The following is a 20,913-nucleotide window of genomic DNA, read 5'->3' on the forward strand; positions in this document are numbered from 1 at the left end:
AGCAAAACCTAACAAACAAAATCCTGTAAACAGGTTGGGGGGCCGAAATGCCTTGGAACACGATCATTGACCAAGCCACTAGCAGGTAAATTAGATGTTTGGAAAGAGTGGTTTACAGGTATAGGAGCATTTCCACTCCCCACATTGCGAGCTTCACCAGTCGGAAGTAAAGAAACAGTCTCAACAGGTGTATGAGCTAAGAGATAACCACTAGAACTGAGGGAAGAAGAGACATTATTCTCACCAGAAACAGCAACATTTCTTTTATATAGCGCCACTCTCCTAAAATTCCAACATTCACTATTGTTGAGAATGACACAATGATCAAGAACTTTCTTGACAGTAAAAGGTCCTTTGAATTTAGACAACCCTTTTTGGACTCTTCCACTCTTAATTTTGACCAGATCACCCACAATAAAAGGAGGAGACACTTTTGTGGAAGAGGGTAAGACTGGAGCTTTAGTTTGTAAAGTAACAACTTGTTTCATCCAGGCTGGTACCAATTTGAAACCAGGAGCTCGCCCTCTCATAATTTGGAACGGTGAAAACTGACCATCAAGTAAAGGAGTTGTGCGGTAGTCCTATAGCATTTCATTAACCATTTTCCTCACAATAGAACCATTGGCAGAGGCCATCTGAATAATAACTTTGACCACTTTGTTAGCTCTTTCACATATTTCATTGCCCTGGGGATTGTACAGGGAAGTGCGACGGTGAGAGACCCCACAAAGCTTTAGAAATGTCTGCATCTCTTTAGAGGTATGTTGTGTGCCATTATCTGTGATAATGACCGAAGGAATGCCTTCACCCTTAAAGAGATTTCCTAATAACTTAATAGTACTCTCCGTAGTAACATCATTAGTAAACTCAACATCTAACCATTTAGAAAAATTGTCAACCACAACAATGGCAAATCTATCCCTTTCATTTAATTCACCCATGGGACCTATAAAATCATGGCACATGCTGTGCCAGGGTAAGCCCTGGTTTTGTATGTGAGCATCCATAGATTTGGGTCGCACTTTGAGTCTTTTCTCACCTTCCCTGCAAATAGCGCAATTTTCCACCCACTCCACAACCTGAGAATCCATCCCTGGCCACCAAAAATGTTTTTTAAGCTGACACTGTGTGAGGGTCTGACTCATATGACCTTCATGTGCTAAGGCTAAAAGTTTCTTTCTGAGGCCAAATGGAGGTATACATTTTTGATCTTTGACTAAATTGTTATTATTGATGACAGATAGATCATCAAGAACTTTGATAAAAGGGTCTGACTGAAATAGGGACAGAACTTTCTCTCCTAGAACCAAGTCTAAGAAGTCTGATAACTTCCTGAAGAGTGTGATCAGCATTCATCTCGCGTTCCCAGTCACCAGCATCAAAGACACCCTCACCGGCAAACACGGCATCCTCTATGGAAGCAACAGCAATGTTATCAGCACCTTTATAGACAAATGGATCAGGAATGGTATGCCAATCCAGAGACATTCTAGAGAGGCAGTCAACCTGTACATTCTTCCATCCCTGGATATATTCAACAGAATATTGAAACTCTTGAAGTCTGGAGGCAAGTTTAACTAGTCTAGCTGACCCTTTACCAGTATCTCCGGGAGAAAGAATTTTAAGAAGTGGTTTGTGGTCTGTTCTTAAGACAAATTTCATGCCCCAAAGATATGTCCTAAAATACTCCACTGCCCAGGAAGCGGCCAACGCCTCCCTTTCAATAATCGAGTAGTTATTTTCAGCCTCGGTTAAGGTCCTTGAAGTAAAAGCAACTGTATGTTCAGACCCACCTTTCACTTGTAAAAGCATAGTTCCAAGACCAGTTGCACTTGCATCCACTGTAACAACAGATTTGTTATGTACATCAAATGACGATAGAAATTTAGCATTACAAATTTCTTTTTTGATATTTTCAAAACATTCCTGATGTTGAACATTCCATGAAAAGCCCACACCACGTTTAAGTAAGGATCTGATACATGAAGTTTTGTCTGAAAAATTCTTTACAAATCTTGAGTAGTACTCAATGAATCCCATAAAAGACTGTAACTGGTCATCGTCTTTTGTTTGGGGTGCAAAGTGAATAGCCTGACATAAGTCTCTTTTAGGTTTTATCCCTGTAGAAGTGATGGTGTAACCCAAGTAATCAATGTGATTGACTAAAAATTTACACTTATCTCTGCGGAGGGTGAGACCAGCTGAAGACAGTCTATCTAAAACTATCTTAAGAGTAGTGTTGTGTTGTTCGACTGACTGTCCATAAACCAAAATGTCGTCTTGAAAATAGACCATGTTACCTACTCCCTCAAAAATACTGGATACCTTCCCCTGGAAAACACTGGCCGCAGAATTGAGGCCAAAAGGGAGACGAGTGAACTGAAATGTACCATAGGGTGTGAAAAAGGCCGTCAAGTGTTTTGAATCTTTGTGTAAGTTAATCTGGTGGTACGCACTCCTAAGGTCTAGCTTGGAGAATACCTTGGCACCTTTCAAAGTGGTAACTAAGTCTGAAATATTGAGCAAAGGAAAGGTGTCTGCAACCACACACTGATTTAAAGACCTCAAGTACACGCAAAATCGGAGCTTACCGTCCGACTTCTTGGTGACGACAATGGGAGAAATCCATGGTGATGCCTCCATGGGTTCTATAACACCAGTCACTAACATATCCTCAATGAGCCGCTTGACTTCATCTCTAACAAGAATGGGAACCCGCCTAACTTTGTGTTGTACGGGAACTGAGTTTTTCTTTTAAATTATTTGTTGAGAATACCCTTTGAGTTGACCTAACCCTTCTCTAAATACACTTTTAGCTTCAGAGAGAATACTATCTAAGTCTCCATCCTCAATGATGATGACTTGTGGATTGGAACGAGGATTTGCAGAGAAGATACAAGAGCGGACTCTCCATCACAGCAGCAACCAGTAGCTGCCGTGGAACAGAATCCGAGATCAGAGGAAAACATAGAACATGAGAGCAAAGCACATTGTGCAAAGCATATTCTGCAAGTAAAACATTCCAGAAACACTAGAGCTTTATGTACAACAGTGGGATTAGTACAAATGCCTGGCACCACAATGTATTCTTTAAAGGAAGGGTTTCTATTTTTTGATGGAAAAAAACAGGTTCCATATTAACACGTTTCAACAACTAAACCCCTTTCGTCCAGCATGACACTACTTGGCCTCTTTTCTTGTTGCACTATTTCACAATTCCACATTACACACCCCAGTTCCTTGATTTTTCACCTCCAATATATTGAGTAAGAATACCAAATGTGACATTGAGGCAAACCTAAAAATAAACCCTACTCCCTCCCTCCGTCCATTTCGAATGAATATGTGGCTGATGATTGCCACAACTTACATGTTCACTGTCACAGCCGGTGACCTTCAACCCGGAACACAAGGCAAGGGCAGCTCGCTCGTTGTTTATCACTCTAAATTGGACATACCCAGCAGTAAATTGACCTGATGGTAAAAAAGACAAAAATGTATTAATCTGTAGGTAGACAACGTTATAGAATCTTAAAAGAGCTACAAATGTAACTGCAATTACAAGCATAATTCAGACTGATACAATGTTGTATGCGTTTGTCATTTATTGTATAGTGAGCTGAAATATTTAGGGCTCCCAGATGATCATGATTACAAATTTCTTCATGCTTTACAAGTTGTTTGCATGAATGAAATGGGAAATGTGCAATATTTCTGTAAGAATGTATTTCTTGGAAATAAAATATTTTGACTACGATTTTAAAATGTTAATATCAACAGAAATCAACTGTTTTGTGGGTCTTTATTGTTTTTTAATTACAAAAAATCATAAATTAGAATTTCTGTCCATACTGTACATCATGATTAATAGGCCAATAAATGGGTGTGCATACTGGTAACATCCATTTTAAAAAAAGGTGAGATGTGCTGTTTAATTTGTGTTTCACACACCTAATTGCCAGTTTGGACACATGCCCTACATTACAGATTACATTTTTATTCATTAGTGCATATTTGATTAAGAAATTCCTTTAAAAAATATATAAAAGTGTTACAATATTTTTTTCACATTTTCTGACAAGAAAAAAACCACAATAGTTACCATTGTGCAAACTGATAAAAAGGTGTATAAATCGCTGAAATGTGGCTGCACCTGTGCAAACAGGGCTGTACACCAATTATTTACTACCTCACATCAATTCATGATGGACTTTGTCTGCAATCCTGAACTTTCGCCCACAAATCATTTATTCTAGATATGTTCATCCTATGTTTTGTGCAGGGGAAGCAAAACATAACAGCAATCGGAATGCATGAGGCTATCACATAAAAATCCAAGACTGGGTGCAGTGTTTGTAATAACCGGGGCAAAGGTACCTACCCGAAGATTAATGTTATGCACCAGCACATTTTTCATCAATCGATCATAGTTGTGTATAGTGTGCTAATCACCCCGAGGGATATCCAGGTGCTAGCTTGATGCGAGTATATTCCAAAAGCCAGGTCTTGAGTCCACTCCTTAACTCGGGGAGGGATGTTGATACTCGGAGGTGGATGGGGAGGTCAGTCCAAGTTTTGGCTGCTAGGTGGGAGAAGGAGCGATCTCCTGTTCAGGTGCGATGGATGCTTGGGAGGGTGGCGAGGGCCAGGGTGGCAAACTACAGAGGTCTGTTGGGCCGGTGGAAGGTCAGGCAGTTGTTCAGGTATTCTCGTCCAGTGTTGTGGAGAGCTCTGTAGGTTTTCTTTTTAATACAGCTCATGGCACACTTGTAATTTAATGTGATGTCTGCTCTTCATTGCTACATGCGCAGTACTTCACATTTCTCCTTTCTACCTCTTCAGTTGAAACAGAAAGGAGACTTGTGTTGCCAATTGATATCATTGTGTAGACGCAAAACATTTTAGATGCTGAGGAAGTGCACACGTCTCCTTCCACCTCTCACTTTTGGGGAACCTTTTATGGTTAGGCATTCCATGAGAGTTCATTGGTTTTCTAACTCCCTCCTTTCTTGTGTGCGCCCTTCAAATGCCCATGCCCACATGCTCATTGTTGTTCTCGCCTCACATGCTGCCCCGCTCATTGTGTAGCTGTCCTTTGTTTGCTTCTCATCCTCACAATTGCTTCTGCTCTCTTGGTGATTTGTGTTCTGCTCTCCCTCGTCCCTCTGCCTTGTGTTCTTCTCCCCATGGGAGTGTCTCCCCGCCTCCATGTTGCTCTCCCCCTTATGCTGCATTTTCTCTGTCCTCACCCCATGCGCTCCCCCTATTTCCTCTTTTCTTACACCAGACCAACAGCTCTTTTTCTGTAAAAAAATGCACTTTTTCACTGAAAATCTAAATTTTTTAATTTACCAATCCAAGTGGCATCCGCCAGGTCTAATTGGTAAATAAAAACCACTTGCGGACCACGGATTCCAGAGCTGTCGAAGAAAGATTTCTGATGTTTTCACGTTAGTCTGCAGCACTTCTGTTGCATCAGCATATATTACAACTACCATAAAGCAACAGCATTTGCGTTTTAAGCCTAGCATTATTGCCCTTGCAGTTTAGAGTGCTGTTTGTTCTTCTAGACTGCCTTTACTCTAGGTTTCAAGCAGTATTTTTAACCCCTCTCATGCCCATGACGAGCTCAGCTCGTCATGTGCCATGGTGCTCCGGTGCTCATGACAAGCTGAGCTCGTCATGGCCCGTAGAACACTCGCACGCTGGGCTAATTCCCCTGCTGTGCTGAGCGTTCCATTAAACGGGCGTGGTCGTGACGAGCTCAGCTCGTCATGAGCACCGGAGCGCCGTGGCTCATGACGAGCTGAGCTCGTCATGACCATGGGGGCGCTGTGTGCCCCCCCAAGCCCCCCAGCACAGCAGGGGAATAGCCCCAGCAGCCAAGGGGTTAAGTCTCAGATCAAGAAACCTCTTTTTCATTGAACTCATCTCCTGCGTCTCTGTATACTTTAGGAAGCATGTAAGGGTGCAGAGACAAAGGGACATATTTACAAGTAAGTTGCGGAGCGCAGGTTAGCTCAAAGATTGCTAACACCCTGCTTGGTCACTTTAGAAATGCAGGGATGTGTCGTATTTATAATAATACAGATCACCTCTGCGTTTCTCCCTGCACTGGTGCTAAAATTAGCTGTCGTGCGACAATGCAGGCACGCTTGCGCCATAGTGCAAGGAGGCCTGCGTTGAGGGAATGATTGTTTGTGTGCAGGAAGGTTTGCTTCCTGCACATAAACAATCCAGAATGCATTGTGCAGCACACTTAGAAGTTGCATACATCATTTTTTTGATGATTGTTTATGTGCAGGAGAGGACACCTTCCTGCATATAAACAATCATTAAAGGCATTTTTGCTCTTTTATGTGTGAAGAAATAAAGCATGTCTCCTTGTTTTGCCATGTTAAGACCAGGTTTTCCCTGTTCTTAACCTCTTCCGTGCTCATGACGGCTCCCTGCCATCATGAGTCATGGTGGGCTTGTGCGCACAATGGCCGGGGGCAGTCTGTGCCATGCCTAGGATTGGAATGTCCCAGGAAAAGCTGTGGATTTCGCGCCGCAGCAAAGCGGTTAATTTTGGATCAGCTTCCCATTTATGCCACACTTGTAAATAGGGGGCAGCATCTAAATCAATGGGTGTTGCGGGGGAATACCAGCCTCAACACCCATTGCCCACCCCCTTCACGCTAAGTGTAGCGTGGAAGGGGGTCTTATTCACAAGGCAACGTTGAGCCATGTTACGTGGCTTCACACTGCCTTGAAAATAAGGCGAAGCCCCTATCGCCACAGGAAAGTCAAAAAAAGTGCCATTCATCTGGCGATATGGGCTTGTAAATATGCCCACAGGTTTCGTCAGCTGGGTGCTTTGAAATGCGCAGTTACAAACTTTTCATAGCTAAGGTCCAGATATACAACCACCCAATTTGCGACTTGCAAATTGCGCTCAATTGAGAGTCGCAATTTGTGAGTCGCAAATTGGGATGTGCAACAGTGTCAGAGACATTGTTAGCAATTCCCAATGGGGTCTCAAAATGCGAGGCTCATGAATATTAATGAGCCACTCGCAATTTGTGACCCCATTGAGAATGGCAAGCCCTCCCAGGTATGGTGGCCTGCTGGGATCAACAGACCACCATGTCTGGGACTGCTTTTAAATAAAGCAACCCGTTTTCCCTAACGGAAAATGGGATGCATTAAAAAAAAAATATTTTCTGAGCAAGTCACAAACCATTTGCTACTCCATTACCACCCTCTTGAAGAGGGTGGCAATTTGAGAGTGTTTTGCGACCACAATTGCAGTCGTAAAACATTGGTACACAGCTTTGCGGTCGCTATTAAGAAGGGAACACCCCTTCCTAATAGCGAGCCGAAAAACCTATTTAGCAAGTTGCAAATAAATTGTGACTCGCTAAATAGGCTTTGTACTTGGCCCATGAGGTTTTTGCATGCGCAAACGGGTCGCAAACGCTAAATGCATTTAATACATAAGTATAAGGTTTTAAGCTTTCGCAAGACCTCTGATTTTCTGATTTGGAGGGTCTGCCAATGCTAAAACTCTTTCACATCTGGCCCTGGGTGCCTTGAACTGTACAGTTTACTTGCATTGGTGGGTAGAGGATGTGGCGTTACGGCCAGAGTTGCTGACTTTGGAAAAGGAAAACCAGATTTAAGTCCCGGGGTAGGCTCAACATCCTGTGATTCCGGGAAAAATCACTTAATCTCCCTGTGTCAAAAAAATATAAACAAAAGAACTTTGACCTTGTGTAATGTAATTAACACTTACTGCCCTTGGGCCAAGTTTGCGCTTCATAAAACTGCGAAAAGATTTTGACCTTGGGGTCCCTGCCACACCCTAACCTGTTTGGCAGCTGCCTCCGGTTCTGTGGTGCTGCAGCCACCAAGAACCCGCACCCAGATATGTTGCACCTGCCAGTCTCCCCATGTCAAAGAGTGGCTTGCTTTCAGGGCTGGACTGGGAACCACAACCGGCCCTGGCAAAGTGCTCTCCCAGTGCCCCCCCCCCCCCTTCTCCCCACTCGGGGGTTGGAGGTGCTGACGAGCTCTTTGCCGGGCCGCTATGCTGCAAAAATGGCCCTGTAACAAAAATGGCCCACAGGGGCCCAAGACCGGCCCCCACCCGTGCAGCGCACGGGGGATTGCCCTATGCCCGCTAAGGCCCTGCTTGCTTTTATGTCCTCACCTTAGCTTGATACAGTTCAAACGTTTCGATATGAATGAGTCTGCGTCAGACATTTCCAACATGGCTGCCCATTTCAACCTCCGAAATCACTCTCTAACTAATTCATTTTCACCACATTTTATACTGGAAGGGATTATTAACTATTTTCGACAACCAATATTGTACTATGTGTTTGTAGACAACTTTTACTCTTTTATGTGCGCTCTTTAAACAGGTTCTAGTGCCTGTCTGTTCACTAATTGTCTAACCCGCCCTATAGCAACAACATCACATTTTTAAACATCAATCGTATGGCACCTTTCCAGGAACACTCACACCAGCACATACATAAGTGCCAAATATTCTGAATGCATACGTGTTAAATTCTAATGTTTGTGGTTTGCCTCTGTGTGACGTTTGCATGGCTTAAGAGACACTTTCAGTGACCTATTTTCCTGAGCTGAAAAGTGATACAATGATCACTAATCTTATTTAGTCCCTGAAAAAGGCAATCTGTAGCTGTCTCACATGACGTCTGTAAACACAAAACAAGCACGGCACAGCTGGCACATATGCTATTTGTATGTGACGGCACTTTTAAAGCCGGCCTTATTAGCTTTGTCAGTGCTCATTGAAGACTGCTGCCTACTTGATCAGACATTACAGAAGGCTATCTTGTGACTGTGGCAATTAGCTTCTACATATTGAAGGAATGCCCACTTCTACAAACGGGTTGGTAGATAACAGTCCTTCCACTTTGACTAGAGTTCTATTAATGTTGAAAAGACTAAAGTTTGAAATGTCGTAGATGCTAACACATCTACTATACCTATAGTCTTGTACACATAAAAAAAAGGCTGCATTTAGCAGTAGGTATTACCTTTACAATGTCTGTGCCCATTCAAACACAGAAAAAGACCACCACCTGCTACATGTAGTATAGCAATTCAAAAGGGGGACAGAGTATCTGAATTAAGCAGAACACTCCTACCCAGTCAAAAGATCAGGGCTTGATCCATCACCGTTTTTTAGCTCACTGCACCATCCCAGTTCAGAACCTGGCTACATGCAAATTAGTCTGTCCCTGGCCCAGTGCATCATGGGAACAGGGCAGACCAAACTACCAAGCCAATTCTTTACCGGAAAGGAAACAAGCTTCCGGGGACCGGTTTCTGGCATTACAGCCGTCTTCGGCCCGGCTTGCTTGAATCCTGATGGAGCAGTGAGCAAGGGACTCACATCTGAGCATACCCATCCACACTTGTGGTGGCCAAAATGATTCAAAAGGGGGTGGTGATGGACAGAGTATCTGAATTAAGCAGAACACTCCTACCCAGTCAAAAGATCAGGGCTTGATCCATCACCGTTTTTTTAGCTCACTGCACCATCCCAGTTCAGAACCTGACTACATGCAAATTAGTCTGACCCTGGCCCAGTGCATCATGGGAACAGGGCAGACCAAACTACCAAGCCAATTCTTTACTGGAAAGGAAACAAGCTTCCGGGGACCGGTTTCTGGCATTACAGCCGTCTTCGGCCCGGCTTGCTTGAATCCTGATGGTGCAGTGAGCAAGGGACTCATTTCTGAGCATACCCTTCCACACTTGTGGTGGCCAAAACGATTCAAAAGGGGTTGGTGATGGACAGAGTATCTGAATTAAGCAGAACACTCCTACCAGGTCAAAAGATCAGGGCTTGATCCATCACCGTTTTTTAGCTCACCGCACCATCCCACTTCAGAACCTGGCTACATGCAAATTAGTCTGACCCGGGCCCAGTGCATCATGGGAACAGGGCAGACCAAACTACCAAGCCAATTCTTTACTGGAAAGAAAACAAGCTTCCGGGGACCGGTTTCTGGTATTACAGCCGTCTTTGGCCCGGCTTGCTTGAATCCTGATGGTGCAGTGAGCAAGGGACTCACATCTGAGCATACCCTTCCACACTTGTGGTGGCCAAAACGATTCAAAAGGGGGTGGTGATGGACAGAGTATCTGAATTAGGCAGAACACTCCTACCCAGTCAAAAGTATAGCAGGCACTAAACATTAGAATGAACTTGGACCATGCACTAATTGAGCTTATACAGAGGAAAATTTGTTTTTAGGATTTTCCACATTATAATTTGGATGAAATTTTTCATTATGTTAGTTGAGCTTCCCCTAGTTTGCAGAATGTTAAATACAATCGATAAAGGCCATATTCAGTGGGGTTGGGGTTATACTGACCCCTGCCACGAATTCGTAGCACCATCCCAAAGTCACACTTCTGAACCAACAGATTGGCTACATCGCATGGGTGCAAATTCACGATTTGCACACATTCACAGAGCTCTCCATGCCTGAAAATCTCAGACAAGCGTTCTTTATCTGGTGTGTTTCTGGATAACTCCAGTAAATTCATGTTTTTCATTTAAAAAATACACTTGTGTCCACAAGCAAACATTTTCATGTTTTTTTTTTAATCACCAATGTGAAGTTATTTGTGACCGCAGAGAGCCTTACTTCTAGCTCCCACCTCTATTTTTGAAGGTTGTTTGTTTTCACTTGACTTTCTGAATAAGGGATTTAAACCTTCTCAGGCGTTGCTCTCCCAGTATTTCGAGGGTGGAAAAGGGTTGGAAAATGGTTTGTGGTATTGGTTGACAGTTTAATGCTGTTTACAACCGTCAAAGCATTCCCATCCTGAAATGCTGAGTCCCCACCTACATAAAAGATATAGGTGCTCTTTACAAGGGGCCTTTTAACTGTGATCCATTCACAAACACTTTTTGCACATGGATCGCATTTACAAGGGGTGATAAACATTGCTTTGCGTACGTTACGTTTCGGCTGATAAAAACTTCTGGAATCCAAAGGCCAAGTTTTTAGTGGAACAGGCAGATTTTGAAGCTGTACGTACCCAAATCCACATATTATCCACATATTATTTTGCAAATAAACAGAATATGCGTTAATTGCTGCATTCAATAAAATCCCTAACACATTGGTGTATGATTTTATTCATACGATAATTAGTGCATCAAAACACTGGGCCACTCCACAGAAATTGATCCGAGTGTAAACACTTTTATGAAGGTTAATCAGCCTTGCAAAGGGTGTATACACACACATAAAACTGGTTATTTGCTTGTGCAAGTTAAACCTTCAGGTTTGTGAATCTGGCCTATCTTTTTTAGGTCAAGCCTGGGCAGCGCATGAGCTGCCCTGCGAGACAAACTGTATTCCGTCTATGGGCTTTCGACAAGTCCATCGCTTCTGTTTGGTTGGTTGGCCTGTCTTTCGAAATTGCTTTACTCTGGTTGGTCAATAGTGTCCGCCTTTGGGTGCTTGTGTCCCTCCCACAGAACATCACTGGTTGTTTCTTTTGGTTGGCCCTCTCTGGCCATCTGTTTAAATGAAGCAGTACAGCCTCTGTGGGCTGCACTTCAGATTTAATGCATATATCTATATGTTTGTTGAGCCCGCACAGTTATTTTATCGCTTCTGATTTCTACCATTTTTGTAATGTAGCTCTCGCCATCATCGTATTTTTATAGAATGCTAAACTAACACATACCGTACATCAGAGAGCTTAAGTAAACAGCAATGGTACAAGGTAAACTACTAAAAACCTACCATTTAAACAATTCATGAACCGGCAGCGTCAATCTTGTTTCCCTCTGACCTTTTTAATAATTGTATAAATTTAGAACACCATAGCTTCATCGGGCACCAGGCACTATTGGATACTTAAATACATGTCCTTTAAATACAGAAAGAAACTTTTTAAGAACTGCGATCATACGTGAAAGATAAAAAGAAACAAAAGCCTTTTGATCAGGTGTCAATATTTCACTTTGTTCATCCAAAGACGCATTCATGAAAACTGATGCTCGACGCAAACAAAGGGGCCCATTAGGATGTCAGGCGGATCGCCACCGCTATGCGGGCGGTGGTGAACCGCCCGACATCCTTGTCCGCCCGCCACCCATTTTCCCCCGCCATATTACTATGGCGGGGGGGACTGCGCGGATGGAAACACCGTCCGCCGCTTTTCCGCCCCGGTCACCTTGCGACCGGGGAGGAAAAGGGTTCATATGGCGGCGGTGTCTATCAGACACCGCCAGCCATATTATAATGGGCTAATTCAGATACCTTTCCGTGGTAAGGCATGCGGTCTTTACTTTGGGGGACCGCAGGGTGAAGGCGAAGTAGGGGGTGCACATGGGGGTACCTCTGGTCCCCCCCTGCATTTGCATATACAATGTGGCAGGCACCGCGTGGTGCCTGCCGCTTTGTGTATTCAAATGCATACTATGGATTCATAACATTTCGGCGGGTGCTGGTGTGAACACCGCCCGCCGCAATGTTATGAATCCATGATGCGCCCTCCAGTGTGGCGGGCGCATCATAATAGGCATGGCGGGACCGCAGCTCAGATTGCGGGCAGTCCCGTTTTCCACGAGGATGGCGGGCGGGTAAAGTCCGCTCGCCATCCTAATGGGGGCCTAAATCTCATATGAATAGAACAGAACCACCTAGGATTATGTGCACGAGTGAGTCAATGGGATCCTATGTATGCTCTGTACAACAGGCTCCCATTCACTTCAATGGGGCTCCGAGCAACCCGAGTCCGTCAGCTCTGAATTGCATCGTACTCGGTCACTCGAAGCCCAACAGCCCGAGTTGCTCCGAAATCTCTAATGGCACGAGTCGGCTGTACGGCTTTCTCAGCGAGATCTGAATCAGGCCCTCAATGTGGAAAAAAAATAAGATCATCACTTTAATGTAGTAATATCAGTTGTCACTGGCATGTTTCTCACTTCTGAATAAAGCTTTTATTTGCTGCCATCTAGTGGTACATCTAGGTAAAACACCAGTAAGTGAACCAAGTGCTTTCAGATCCGGTCCTACTGACAGCTTTCTGTGGTAGTGTTGCAGCACATAGCTTTCACAGACAATTAACTTGCTCCAGTTCTTTCTGAAGACATGTTTTTATTTTTTTAATGTTTTTTTATATATGACCATGGGTTAAAAATACTATGGTAATTATCTTTGCAGCACAGATCCAGCCTTAAGGTGAACACTTCAAAAAGTTACCACCAATCGGCTTGGTACTTTCAACTTTCGTCACCAATGTTAGATCACCACTCCTTCTTTGTTGGAAGAACTGCTTATGATATGTACACTGCAAAATGTACTGCCCAAAGATGGAGCAGTGAAGCAATCTGTTTATGACTTAATCGAATTCTCCGAATAAGCAGCATGTTTTGTTAGAATCATTTACTTGTAAAGGGCACTGTGGGTCGCAAGCTTGAGGCATTTTGCTTTTATCTCAAATTTAAAGGTGCCTAATTAAAAAAAAGAAGTGCTGTAACGCCAAATTCATATAGCTTATACCTACACTTATAGCTGCTTCTCCGGTCTCATCAGTAATTCCTCATTCTAAGTTCTATAAGCAGTGCTGCAGCTCCATCTTTGGTCCTGTCAGTAATTTATCATTCTAAATCTTCTAGACATTGCTACTAGCTGCATCTCTGGCCCTGTTGGTAGTTCCTCATTCTAAGCCCTCTACACAGTGCTGCTACTTGCTTCTCTGGTCTCATCGGTAAATTCCCATTCTAACTACTCTAGACAGTGCTGCTTCTCTGGTCCCAGTGGTAATTCCTCATTATAAGTTCTCTAGGCAGTGCTGCAGCTGTGTCTCTGTTCATACTTCCACCACACTCCAAACCAAAACACACAGGTAAAAGACAGTGTCATTTACAACGCCAATAGCCCTAACTCTAAATAAATGCAAGCTCTATTGCATTGCAAATCCTTGTTAATTTTGCCCCTCTCTTCGGATTTCTAAGGACAGGCCTGGTTCAGGAAGTGAAACTTGAGAAAGAGGACATTAGGCTTCTGAGATTGTAGCTTTGCAACTTTGGCAACCGAGTTATCTTTTACTACAATAGCTACCCCAATTCTAATGCATTACAGACCATGCCACAGAGCATAAAAAGGAATAAAGATGTATCATACCTCGCCCATTTGGTGAATAATACACTGTAACCTTCTGGGCATTGCCTTTGTCGAAAATAATTGGCACAGCTGGGCCATTGCCAGATGGGCAGCTTGCAATGCCATATCTTACTGGGTATTTCTGGGAAACCAAGACAGGAGTAAAATGAAAAAAAAATAAACATAGCCAGCACAGGACAGTTCTTTGTCTATAAACAGTTGTAAATATTAATTTGACCCTAAAATGTTGTAGCATTTGAGATGTGAGTTAATGAGGGAAAACAGTGCTTGTGACCTGCACTGAAAACGTTCAACATACAATGCAGCTATTTTCAAAGCAAATTGGTTAAGTACTCTTAACCACTTGCATGCTAATGACAAGGTGAACTCGTCATGAGGCACACTGGAGCTGTGCTCATGACAAGGTCAACTCGTCATGAAAAAATGCAAAACATAAATCTCCAGCACAGGAGGGGAAAAGCCTTAGCAGCCAAGTGGTTTGAGCATTTGCGTATTTTTAGAAATGCCTTCCCGCCATATGAGTCACTCACAGAGGTGGCTCCTCCGCTGAGGCAGAGGAGCATCACCCCACTGCTCTGAGAGCAGGAGAAAGGAAAAATAAAATGAAAAATACCCTGTTATTATCATTTTATTTTTCACTACGGGCTAGGTTAGGACGGGAGGTGTGGCCGGGGTCACAGGGGGAGGAGTGGTTTGACTCCTTAATGGGCATGACTGTTTTGCCGGCCCTCTTGGGCGGGTCAAACAGTCATGTGCAATTTGCATGTTCCCCATCAGACTGCATTACACAGCCTGGTAGGGAACATCCTAAGCTTCCCATTTCCTGTCTGAGCGCCGAACTACAGCGCTCAGACCAATCGCAACTCTGCATTGCAGTGTTGTGATTGTCTTAGGGGAGGGAGCCTGTGTGCTTCCTTCTTCCACAGAAGCTGAGAAGAAGCTTAACAAAAAGAAGAACCTGGCAACCATTTTTCATTTGCTGCTATTGGTTTCAGCAGACTAAGGGCCAATATTTATAATCCTTGGTCCTGGCTACATTATTTCGCCATCATTTATACTTTTTAAAGAAACATCAACATGTGGTAAAACACTTACAAATCAATATTGCTCTATGCTGAGTGTTCAAAAGGTCAAAACATAAAACATTCATCAACAGTACATTTGCATTTGTCAAATTAAACAGTTGTGCTTGAATTCAGTCTATGTGTAAGCAAAACAATTAAACTTAAATGCATGTGTAAATCATACTAACAATTGCAAATTTACACCATTTTCTAGTTAATACTTCTATTCAATTAAGGAACACTCACATTGAACCCAATAGATTTTCTTTTTTGGAGAGTTGCCCTCCTTGAGGAGAATATTCGATATCTGTGGGGGTAATTCAGTGTTCATATTCCCTCTACAGATTCTGTGATTAATTTAATCAGTCTCCATCAAGGTGGAAGAAAAAAGAAAGTGCCGACGCGTTTCAAATCCCTGTTCTACTCAAGGGGTTATCTTCAGGGCGGTAACATGGTGTAATCGGAAAATAATAAAGAAAAAATGAAAATATTCAGTATTTTGTTTCCCTTCTCTTTATCACTATTTGTTCTGTGTAGAAGACAATTCTGGTACCTGAGTTATGTTGGTGAACAATCTTCCTGACTGAAAGGTAAGTTTCTTTTTTGGGTTCCGGTTTATGTCACTTTTTAAACAATCTGAAATAATGAACTGACACTGTTGATTGTTCTAACATTTATACAGAATAAAAAGAAAACTGAAGGAATTAATTTGTGGCTTACTTAAAGATTTGCTCTATGTCCGATAAAGTCTATGACGTAGCGGGCTTCTCGGTTACACTGTGAGCTTGTTAGACCGAAGCTGCCGGTTCTTTTTATATTCAAGTTCAATTTCAGGTCTTCTGCAATAGTAAAAGGCAACATTGTATCCCTGTTCCACATAAAACAAGTTGTTTAAATTGAGCATGAGAGAAAGCTCTCGGAAACTTACTCGGAATTGAAACATTGTGCTTGAATTCTTGTTTTGTTCTGTCGTGGGCCTGCGATGACGCTTGTACATTAAATCTAGGACGGAAGAAAGGAACATAATTTGTGAAGCCTGTTTGTCAGAGGTGCGGGGACTTTTTAAATGTACAGCCTCCAAGTACTTACTTACACGATGAGCTTCAGGGGCATCTTCTGAGGTTCAATTTCTCAACCGGCTGATTCCTTTGTGTCTGCTTTTCCGATTTGCAGCACATATTTTCGTTTTTTTCTACCTTTGAACAGGAAATGTTTTGTGTGATGATTTCTGGGCGATGTAGTTCAAAATGTTGCATATCTTCGTGTCCTAATGCATATTCTTTCTATTTTTGAGTGGTGAATTGCTAATTTATGATTTTATTCAATTCGGACATTTTGTTTAACCCTTTCTGGGTACAATTGAATTTTAAAATTAAATATGCCTCTTTTTTCAGTAACATGGTTTCCACATTGCCACCCCGTGGTGGTTGTTTCAGTACAGATGACACTGTCCATACAAAGTCTTTTTCTGAATGCTTCTTTTCCAAAAAATGAGACACCAGAGTGTCTGTCAGAACCTGTTTCTTAATCATGGAAGCGGTGTTGCACTATCCTTTGGTGTATATGCTGGTTCGTTTTCCCTATATATAGTTTAGGGCGTGGGGACTGAATTGCGTAGATTGTGTTTTTGTTTTTACAATTTGAAAACTCTTTGTGAGTCCCTTTTATTGACTCATATATGAATTCGTAACCTTCAATTGTGCTTTCCCAAATGGAGCAATTGCCACATATATGGTGGCCCTCGATGGGTCTCATGTTAAGTCTTTTTTCTTGGTGGATGATACAAGATCTGCCCTTATGATTTTTTGACCAATGCTTTTGCTTTTTTTCATTGCGAACAATGGTCGGTAAATTGGACATTCTAATTGCACAAGGAGATGCCAGTTTTTCAAAATCATCTGTCGAAATTTGTTAGTGTGTGGGCCAAACGTGGAGAAGCAGACAAGTTTGTCTGTAGGTTTCTTTTCTTTTTTGATGAGCAGCTCTTCTCGAGGCGTATACCATGCCCTATTTGTCGCATGTTTAAGCATATTGCTGGGGCAGCCTTTCTCTTTTAGTTGGTCACAGAATACCCCTGCATTGATCATGAAATCTTCTTTTCTTGCACAGTTTCTTCTGATCGTAATATTTGACCATATGGGAGGTTATCCCTGAGATTTCTTGGATGAGAACTTTGGTAATGTAATATTGTATCTCTGTCAGTTTGCGATGTAGGGTCGTCATCAATCTTTTTTCATGTGGAATAACTTCAAAATCAAGGAAAATCAAGCATGTTTTGCTTTTAGAAATGCTGAATTTAATGTCACAGTGTCTTGTGTTTAGCCATCCATGGAATTGTTGGAGTTCCTCTCTGTGCCGTTCCAAAGGCACCATACAGCATCTATATACTTGTCCCATTGCTAGATATGTTTTCCAAAAGGGTTGTGATTGATAATAAATGTATCCTCAAAGCGAGTCATGAACAACATGGTTATTTCTGGGGCGAAGGGGCTCCCCATCGCGGTCCCTTTGATCTGCATGAAGAATGTAACATCGAACTTAAAATAGTTTTTCTTTAGGGCTAATCCTACTTGTTCAAGTATAAAGTCTGTTCGTACTCTGTGGGGCCTTTGTCTTGTTTCCAAATAGTGTTCCATTCTTTGGAGGGCTTCCTCTTGAGGAATCTGGGTATAAAGTGAGATGACATCAAATGATACCAGCCATTGCAAAGCAGGGTCAAATGTATGGCCTTCTATTTTGTTTATGAAGTAAGTTGTATCCCTTAGATAAGATGGTACTTGATCCATAAAGGGCTTCAGGAAGATGTCAACGTATATTCCGATAGGTTTCAATACTGAGTCGCAACCGGAGATGATTGGTCTTCCGGGTGGTTGTGTGAGGCTCTTGTGAATTTTTGGGAGAAAATAAATAACTGGAATTCTTGGGTGTGTTTTGTTGAGGAAATCACATTCTTTGGATATAAAATTCCTTGCTCTAATCCATCTCTTAGTTTGGTAGAGATCTCCCCTTCTTTTTGACATGTGAGGTCTTCCTTAACCTGTCGGTACCATTCTTGGTTCAAAATTTGAATCTTTGTTTCAGCTAGATACATCTCTTTTGACTAGGGGTGGGCGGAATTTGTGTAATTGCTTTACGCAAATCTCCGCGAAGCAGAATTGCTTGTTCGCGATGCTTTTTTCCTGTTCGTAATTGCTGTTTGCATGCTCGGGGGAAATATCTCTCGAACACGCATTTTGAGAACGTGAACAAGCAAACAATTTCGCGAAGTCGCGGAACGCAGAATTTTGGGCAATTTCGAGTTCTCCGCGGTACGCGAAATTACCCAAATTTCGCAAATTACGCAAGCGGAACGAAATTTACCGCCCATGCCTACTTTTGACCAAATGACAAGAGCCCCACCTTTATCAGCTGACTTGATCATTATTGTGTCATATTTTTGTAGGTCTTCTATGGCTTTTGTTGTTCCCTATTAATATTCCTTTTAATGTACAGTTTTCTGTTTTCCAATTGAGTAATAGAGGACAAAACTGCCTGTTCGAGGGGGTTACTTGTTTTGGAATGCTGTATGATGGAGGATTAAAATTTGATTTTCTGGTTAATTCTGAAGGTTCAGTGTTGCCTGTATTTTCTTTCCAATGGAAGAACACCTTGAGACAGATCTTGAGCAAGAATTCCAATACTTCAATTTTCAAATTGGCGTAGAGTGTATACTGGCGTGGAACAAATTTAATTCCCAATTCCCAAACCTACTTCTCTGCTTTGGACAATCCTTTGGTTGCCAAATTTATTATTGATGTTTTACTCAAGTTTTGTAAAATTTCTCCTTGTCCTCATTTCCCTTGGTTTCTGTTGTTTGAACCTTATTCCGTTTCTTTGATTGCCTTTCTGTAAAAAAGAGCTCTGTCTTTTTAAAGGACCTTCTCTTGGATCTGAATCACCTGTCGAATCCGATGATGAGGATTCTCAGAATGTAAAAAATCTATTCTTAGATCTGCCTTGATACTCAGAGAAGGCTCAACGTGAGTTCACTTTTGTGTAATAGTCGCCCTTCAAGTAGGGGTAGACTGTCTTTATGTTGAAAGATTTTGAGTCTTTATCGAATTTGGAAGTTTTGAAGTTGATGGTGTTGTCTTTGAAGGTCTGAATTTCTTTGTCTATTTTCTTGAGTAGTGTCTTTGCTTCAGTCACATTATGATTGTTTGAATTAATTTTTCAAGTTCGTCAACCTCTTTCTGGCAAATTCTTTGGGCTGTTTCTATAGTATAGACAATGAGGTCATGACTACATTTGGTACATTTGGTATTAACAAAACTGAAACCATTTTTGTATTCAGGATCATCAATAAATATTACTGGAATGTTTTATATCAGGAGGCCCCAAAGGATAATGCCTGTTTTTAAATGCTCCAACAAAAAATGTCAATGAAGCTCTGTTCTAATATGCTTCTTGTTTAGACAAATGAGTTCCTCCAATTCATTGTGCTGCCTAGCTGTGGTGCTCAATTATATTGGTGAGAAGGGGGAAGGCATGGAAATTAGATTCTGAATGTGGGTTTCTGAAAATGAGAGTGTATCTTTCTCAGACATTTTATTTCACAGGGAGGGTGGTTCCTACCTGTATGATTCAATCTTGAACCTTTTAAGAAAGCTCACTTATCCTTTTTTAGCTTCAGAAGCTGAGGAGAAGGCGGCATGGTAGCGGTCTGCAGAGGAGGAGGGCCGGCGGCCAACAAATTATGTGTTTTTTCAAATGTATTTTTGCCCATCCTTATGTCTCCCTGACCTGCCACCCCATTCTATTTTACAGAGGGGTACTTGTACATCAATTGTGGAATGCATCTCTATTGCCCTGAAGGATCTCAGAAGTAAAATTGATGATTATGGAGATCTTGTGGTTCACCTGGCTTAGGATGATTTGCATTGCTTTACTACAGGTGTAGATTGCAGTGCTTCATTTGTTTAGCCTACGGCAAGTCTTTAAGTCTCAAATATAGAGGGGCAAGTTAGGAGAACGTTGTTAGGAGATTTCAAAAGATCTACATAGTAGAAGCTCTTTTGTTGCCGACATGGATTGTCCAACCCCTGAGCCAGTCACCAATGAGATTATCAGCTGTTTAAGATAATTTTGATGCATTCTTACACACAGTGGCTGCTTGGTAAGTATCCTTTATGGCCAGACACCTTACACGGCAAATCAGCCTGCAACACTGCCTTAGGTAAGACATGACTGGCAGGTTTGCAAGGCATGTTTCATAGGTCATGATTTTGCTGCTGAGTGGAACCAGGTTCTAAGGCTTTGGGCCCTATTATGATGCCGGTGGGACAAGCGTCTCACTGCCACCATAGGGGAAGTGGGTCCACCCGACAAGGAGTTGGCGGTCCTGCTTCAAATATTTGGATGTGATCCCCTTTGTGGCAGTCAGACAGCGTATACCTTCCATTGCGGCGGTACAAAAGGGGGTGGTGATGGACAGACTGGGTGTGAGTGTTTGATTGGTTCAGATGCTCCGTCCATCACCACCCCCTTTTGTACCGCTTTGTTCGCCATAAGTTGGCAGGGTATGCTCAGACATGAGTCCCTTGCTCATTTTGCCACTGGATTTAAGCAAGCCTAGCTGAGGATGGCTGAACTGCCAGAAACCGGTCCTAGGAAGCTTATTTCCAGTCCAGGGA

The 20,913-nt window shown here is 42.4% G+C and overlaps 1 protein-coding gene across 1 annotated transcript in view; it reads right to left on the reverse strand.

Moving 5' to 3' along the window:
* Positions 1-20,913, reverse strand: part of LOC144797754 (intelectin-1-like) — a 96,686-nt gene that overhangs the window by 17,647 nt on the left and 58,126 nt on the right. The window contains exons 5-6 of the mRNA XM_078668513.1: positions 14,178-14,298; positions 3,371-3,474 (exon numbers count right to left, since the gene is read on the reverse strand). Of these exons, the coding sequence (XP_078524639.1) occupies positions 3,371-3,474; positions 14,178-14,298 (225 nt within the window). The remainder of the gene's footprint in view (positions 1-3,370; positions 3,475-14,177; positions 14,299-20,913) is intronic.

Source organism: Lissotriton helveticus, chromosome 12 (genome assembly GCF_964261635.1).
Source record: "Lissotriton helveticus chromosome 12, aLisHel1.1, whole genome shotgun sequence".
NCBI classification, from domain to species: domain Eukaryota; kingdom Metazoa; phylum Chordata; class Amphibia; order Caudata; family Salamandridae; genus Lissotriton; species Lissotriton helveticus.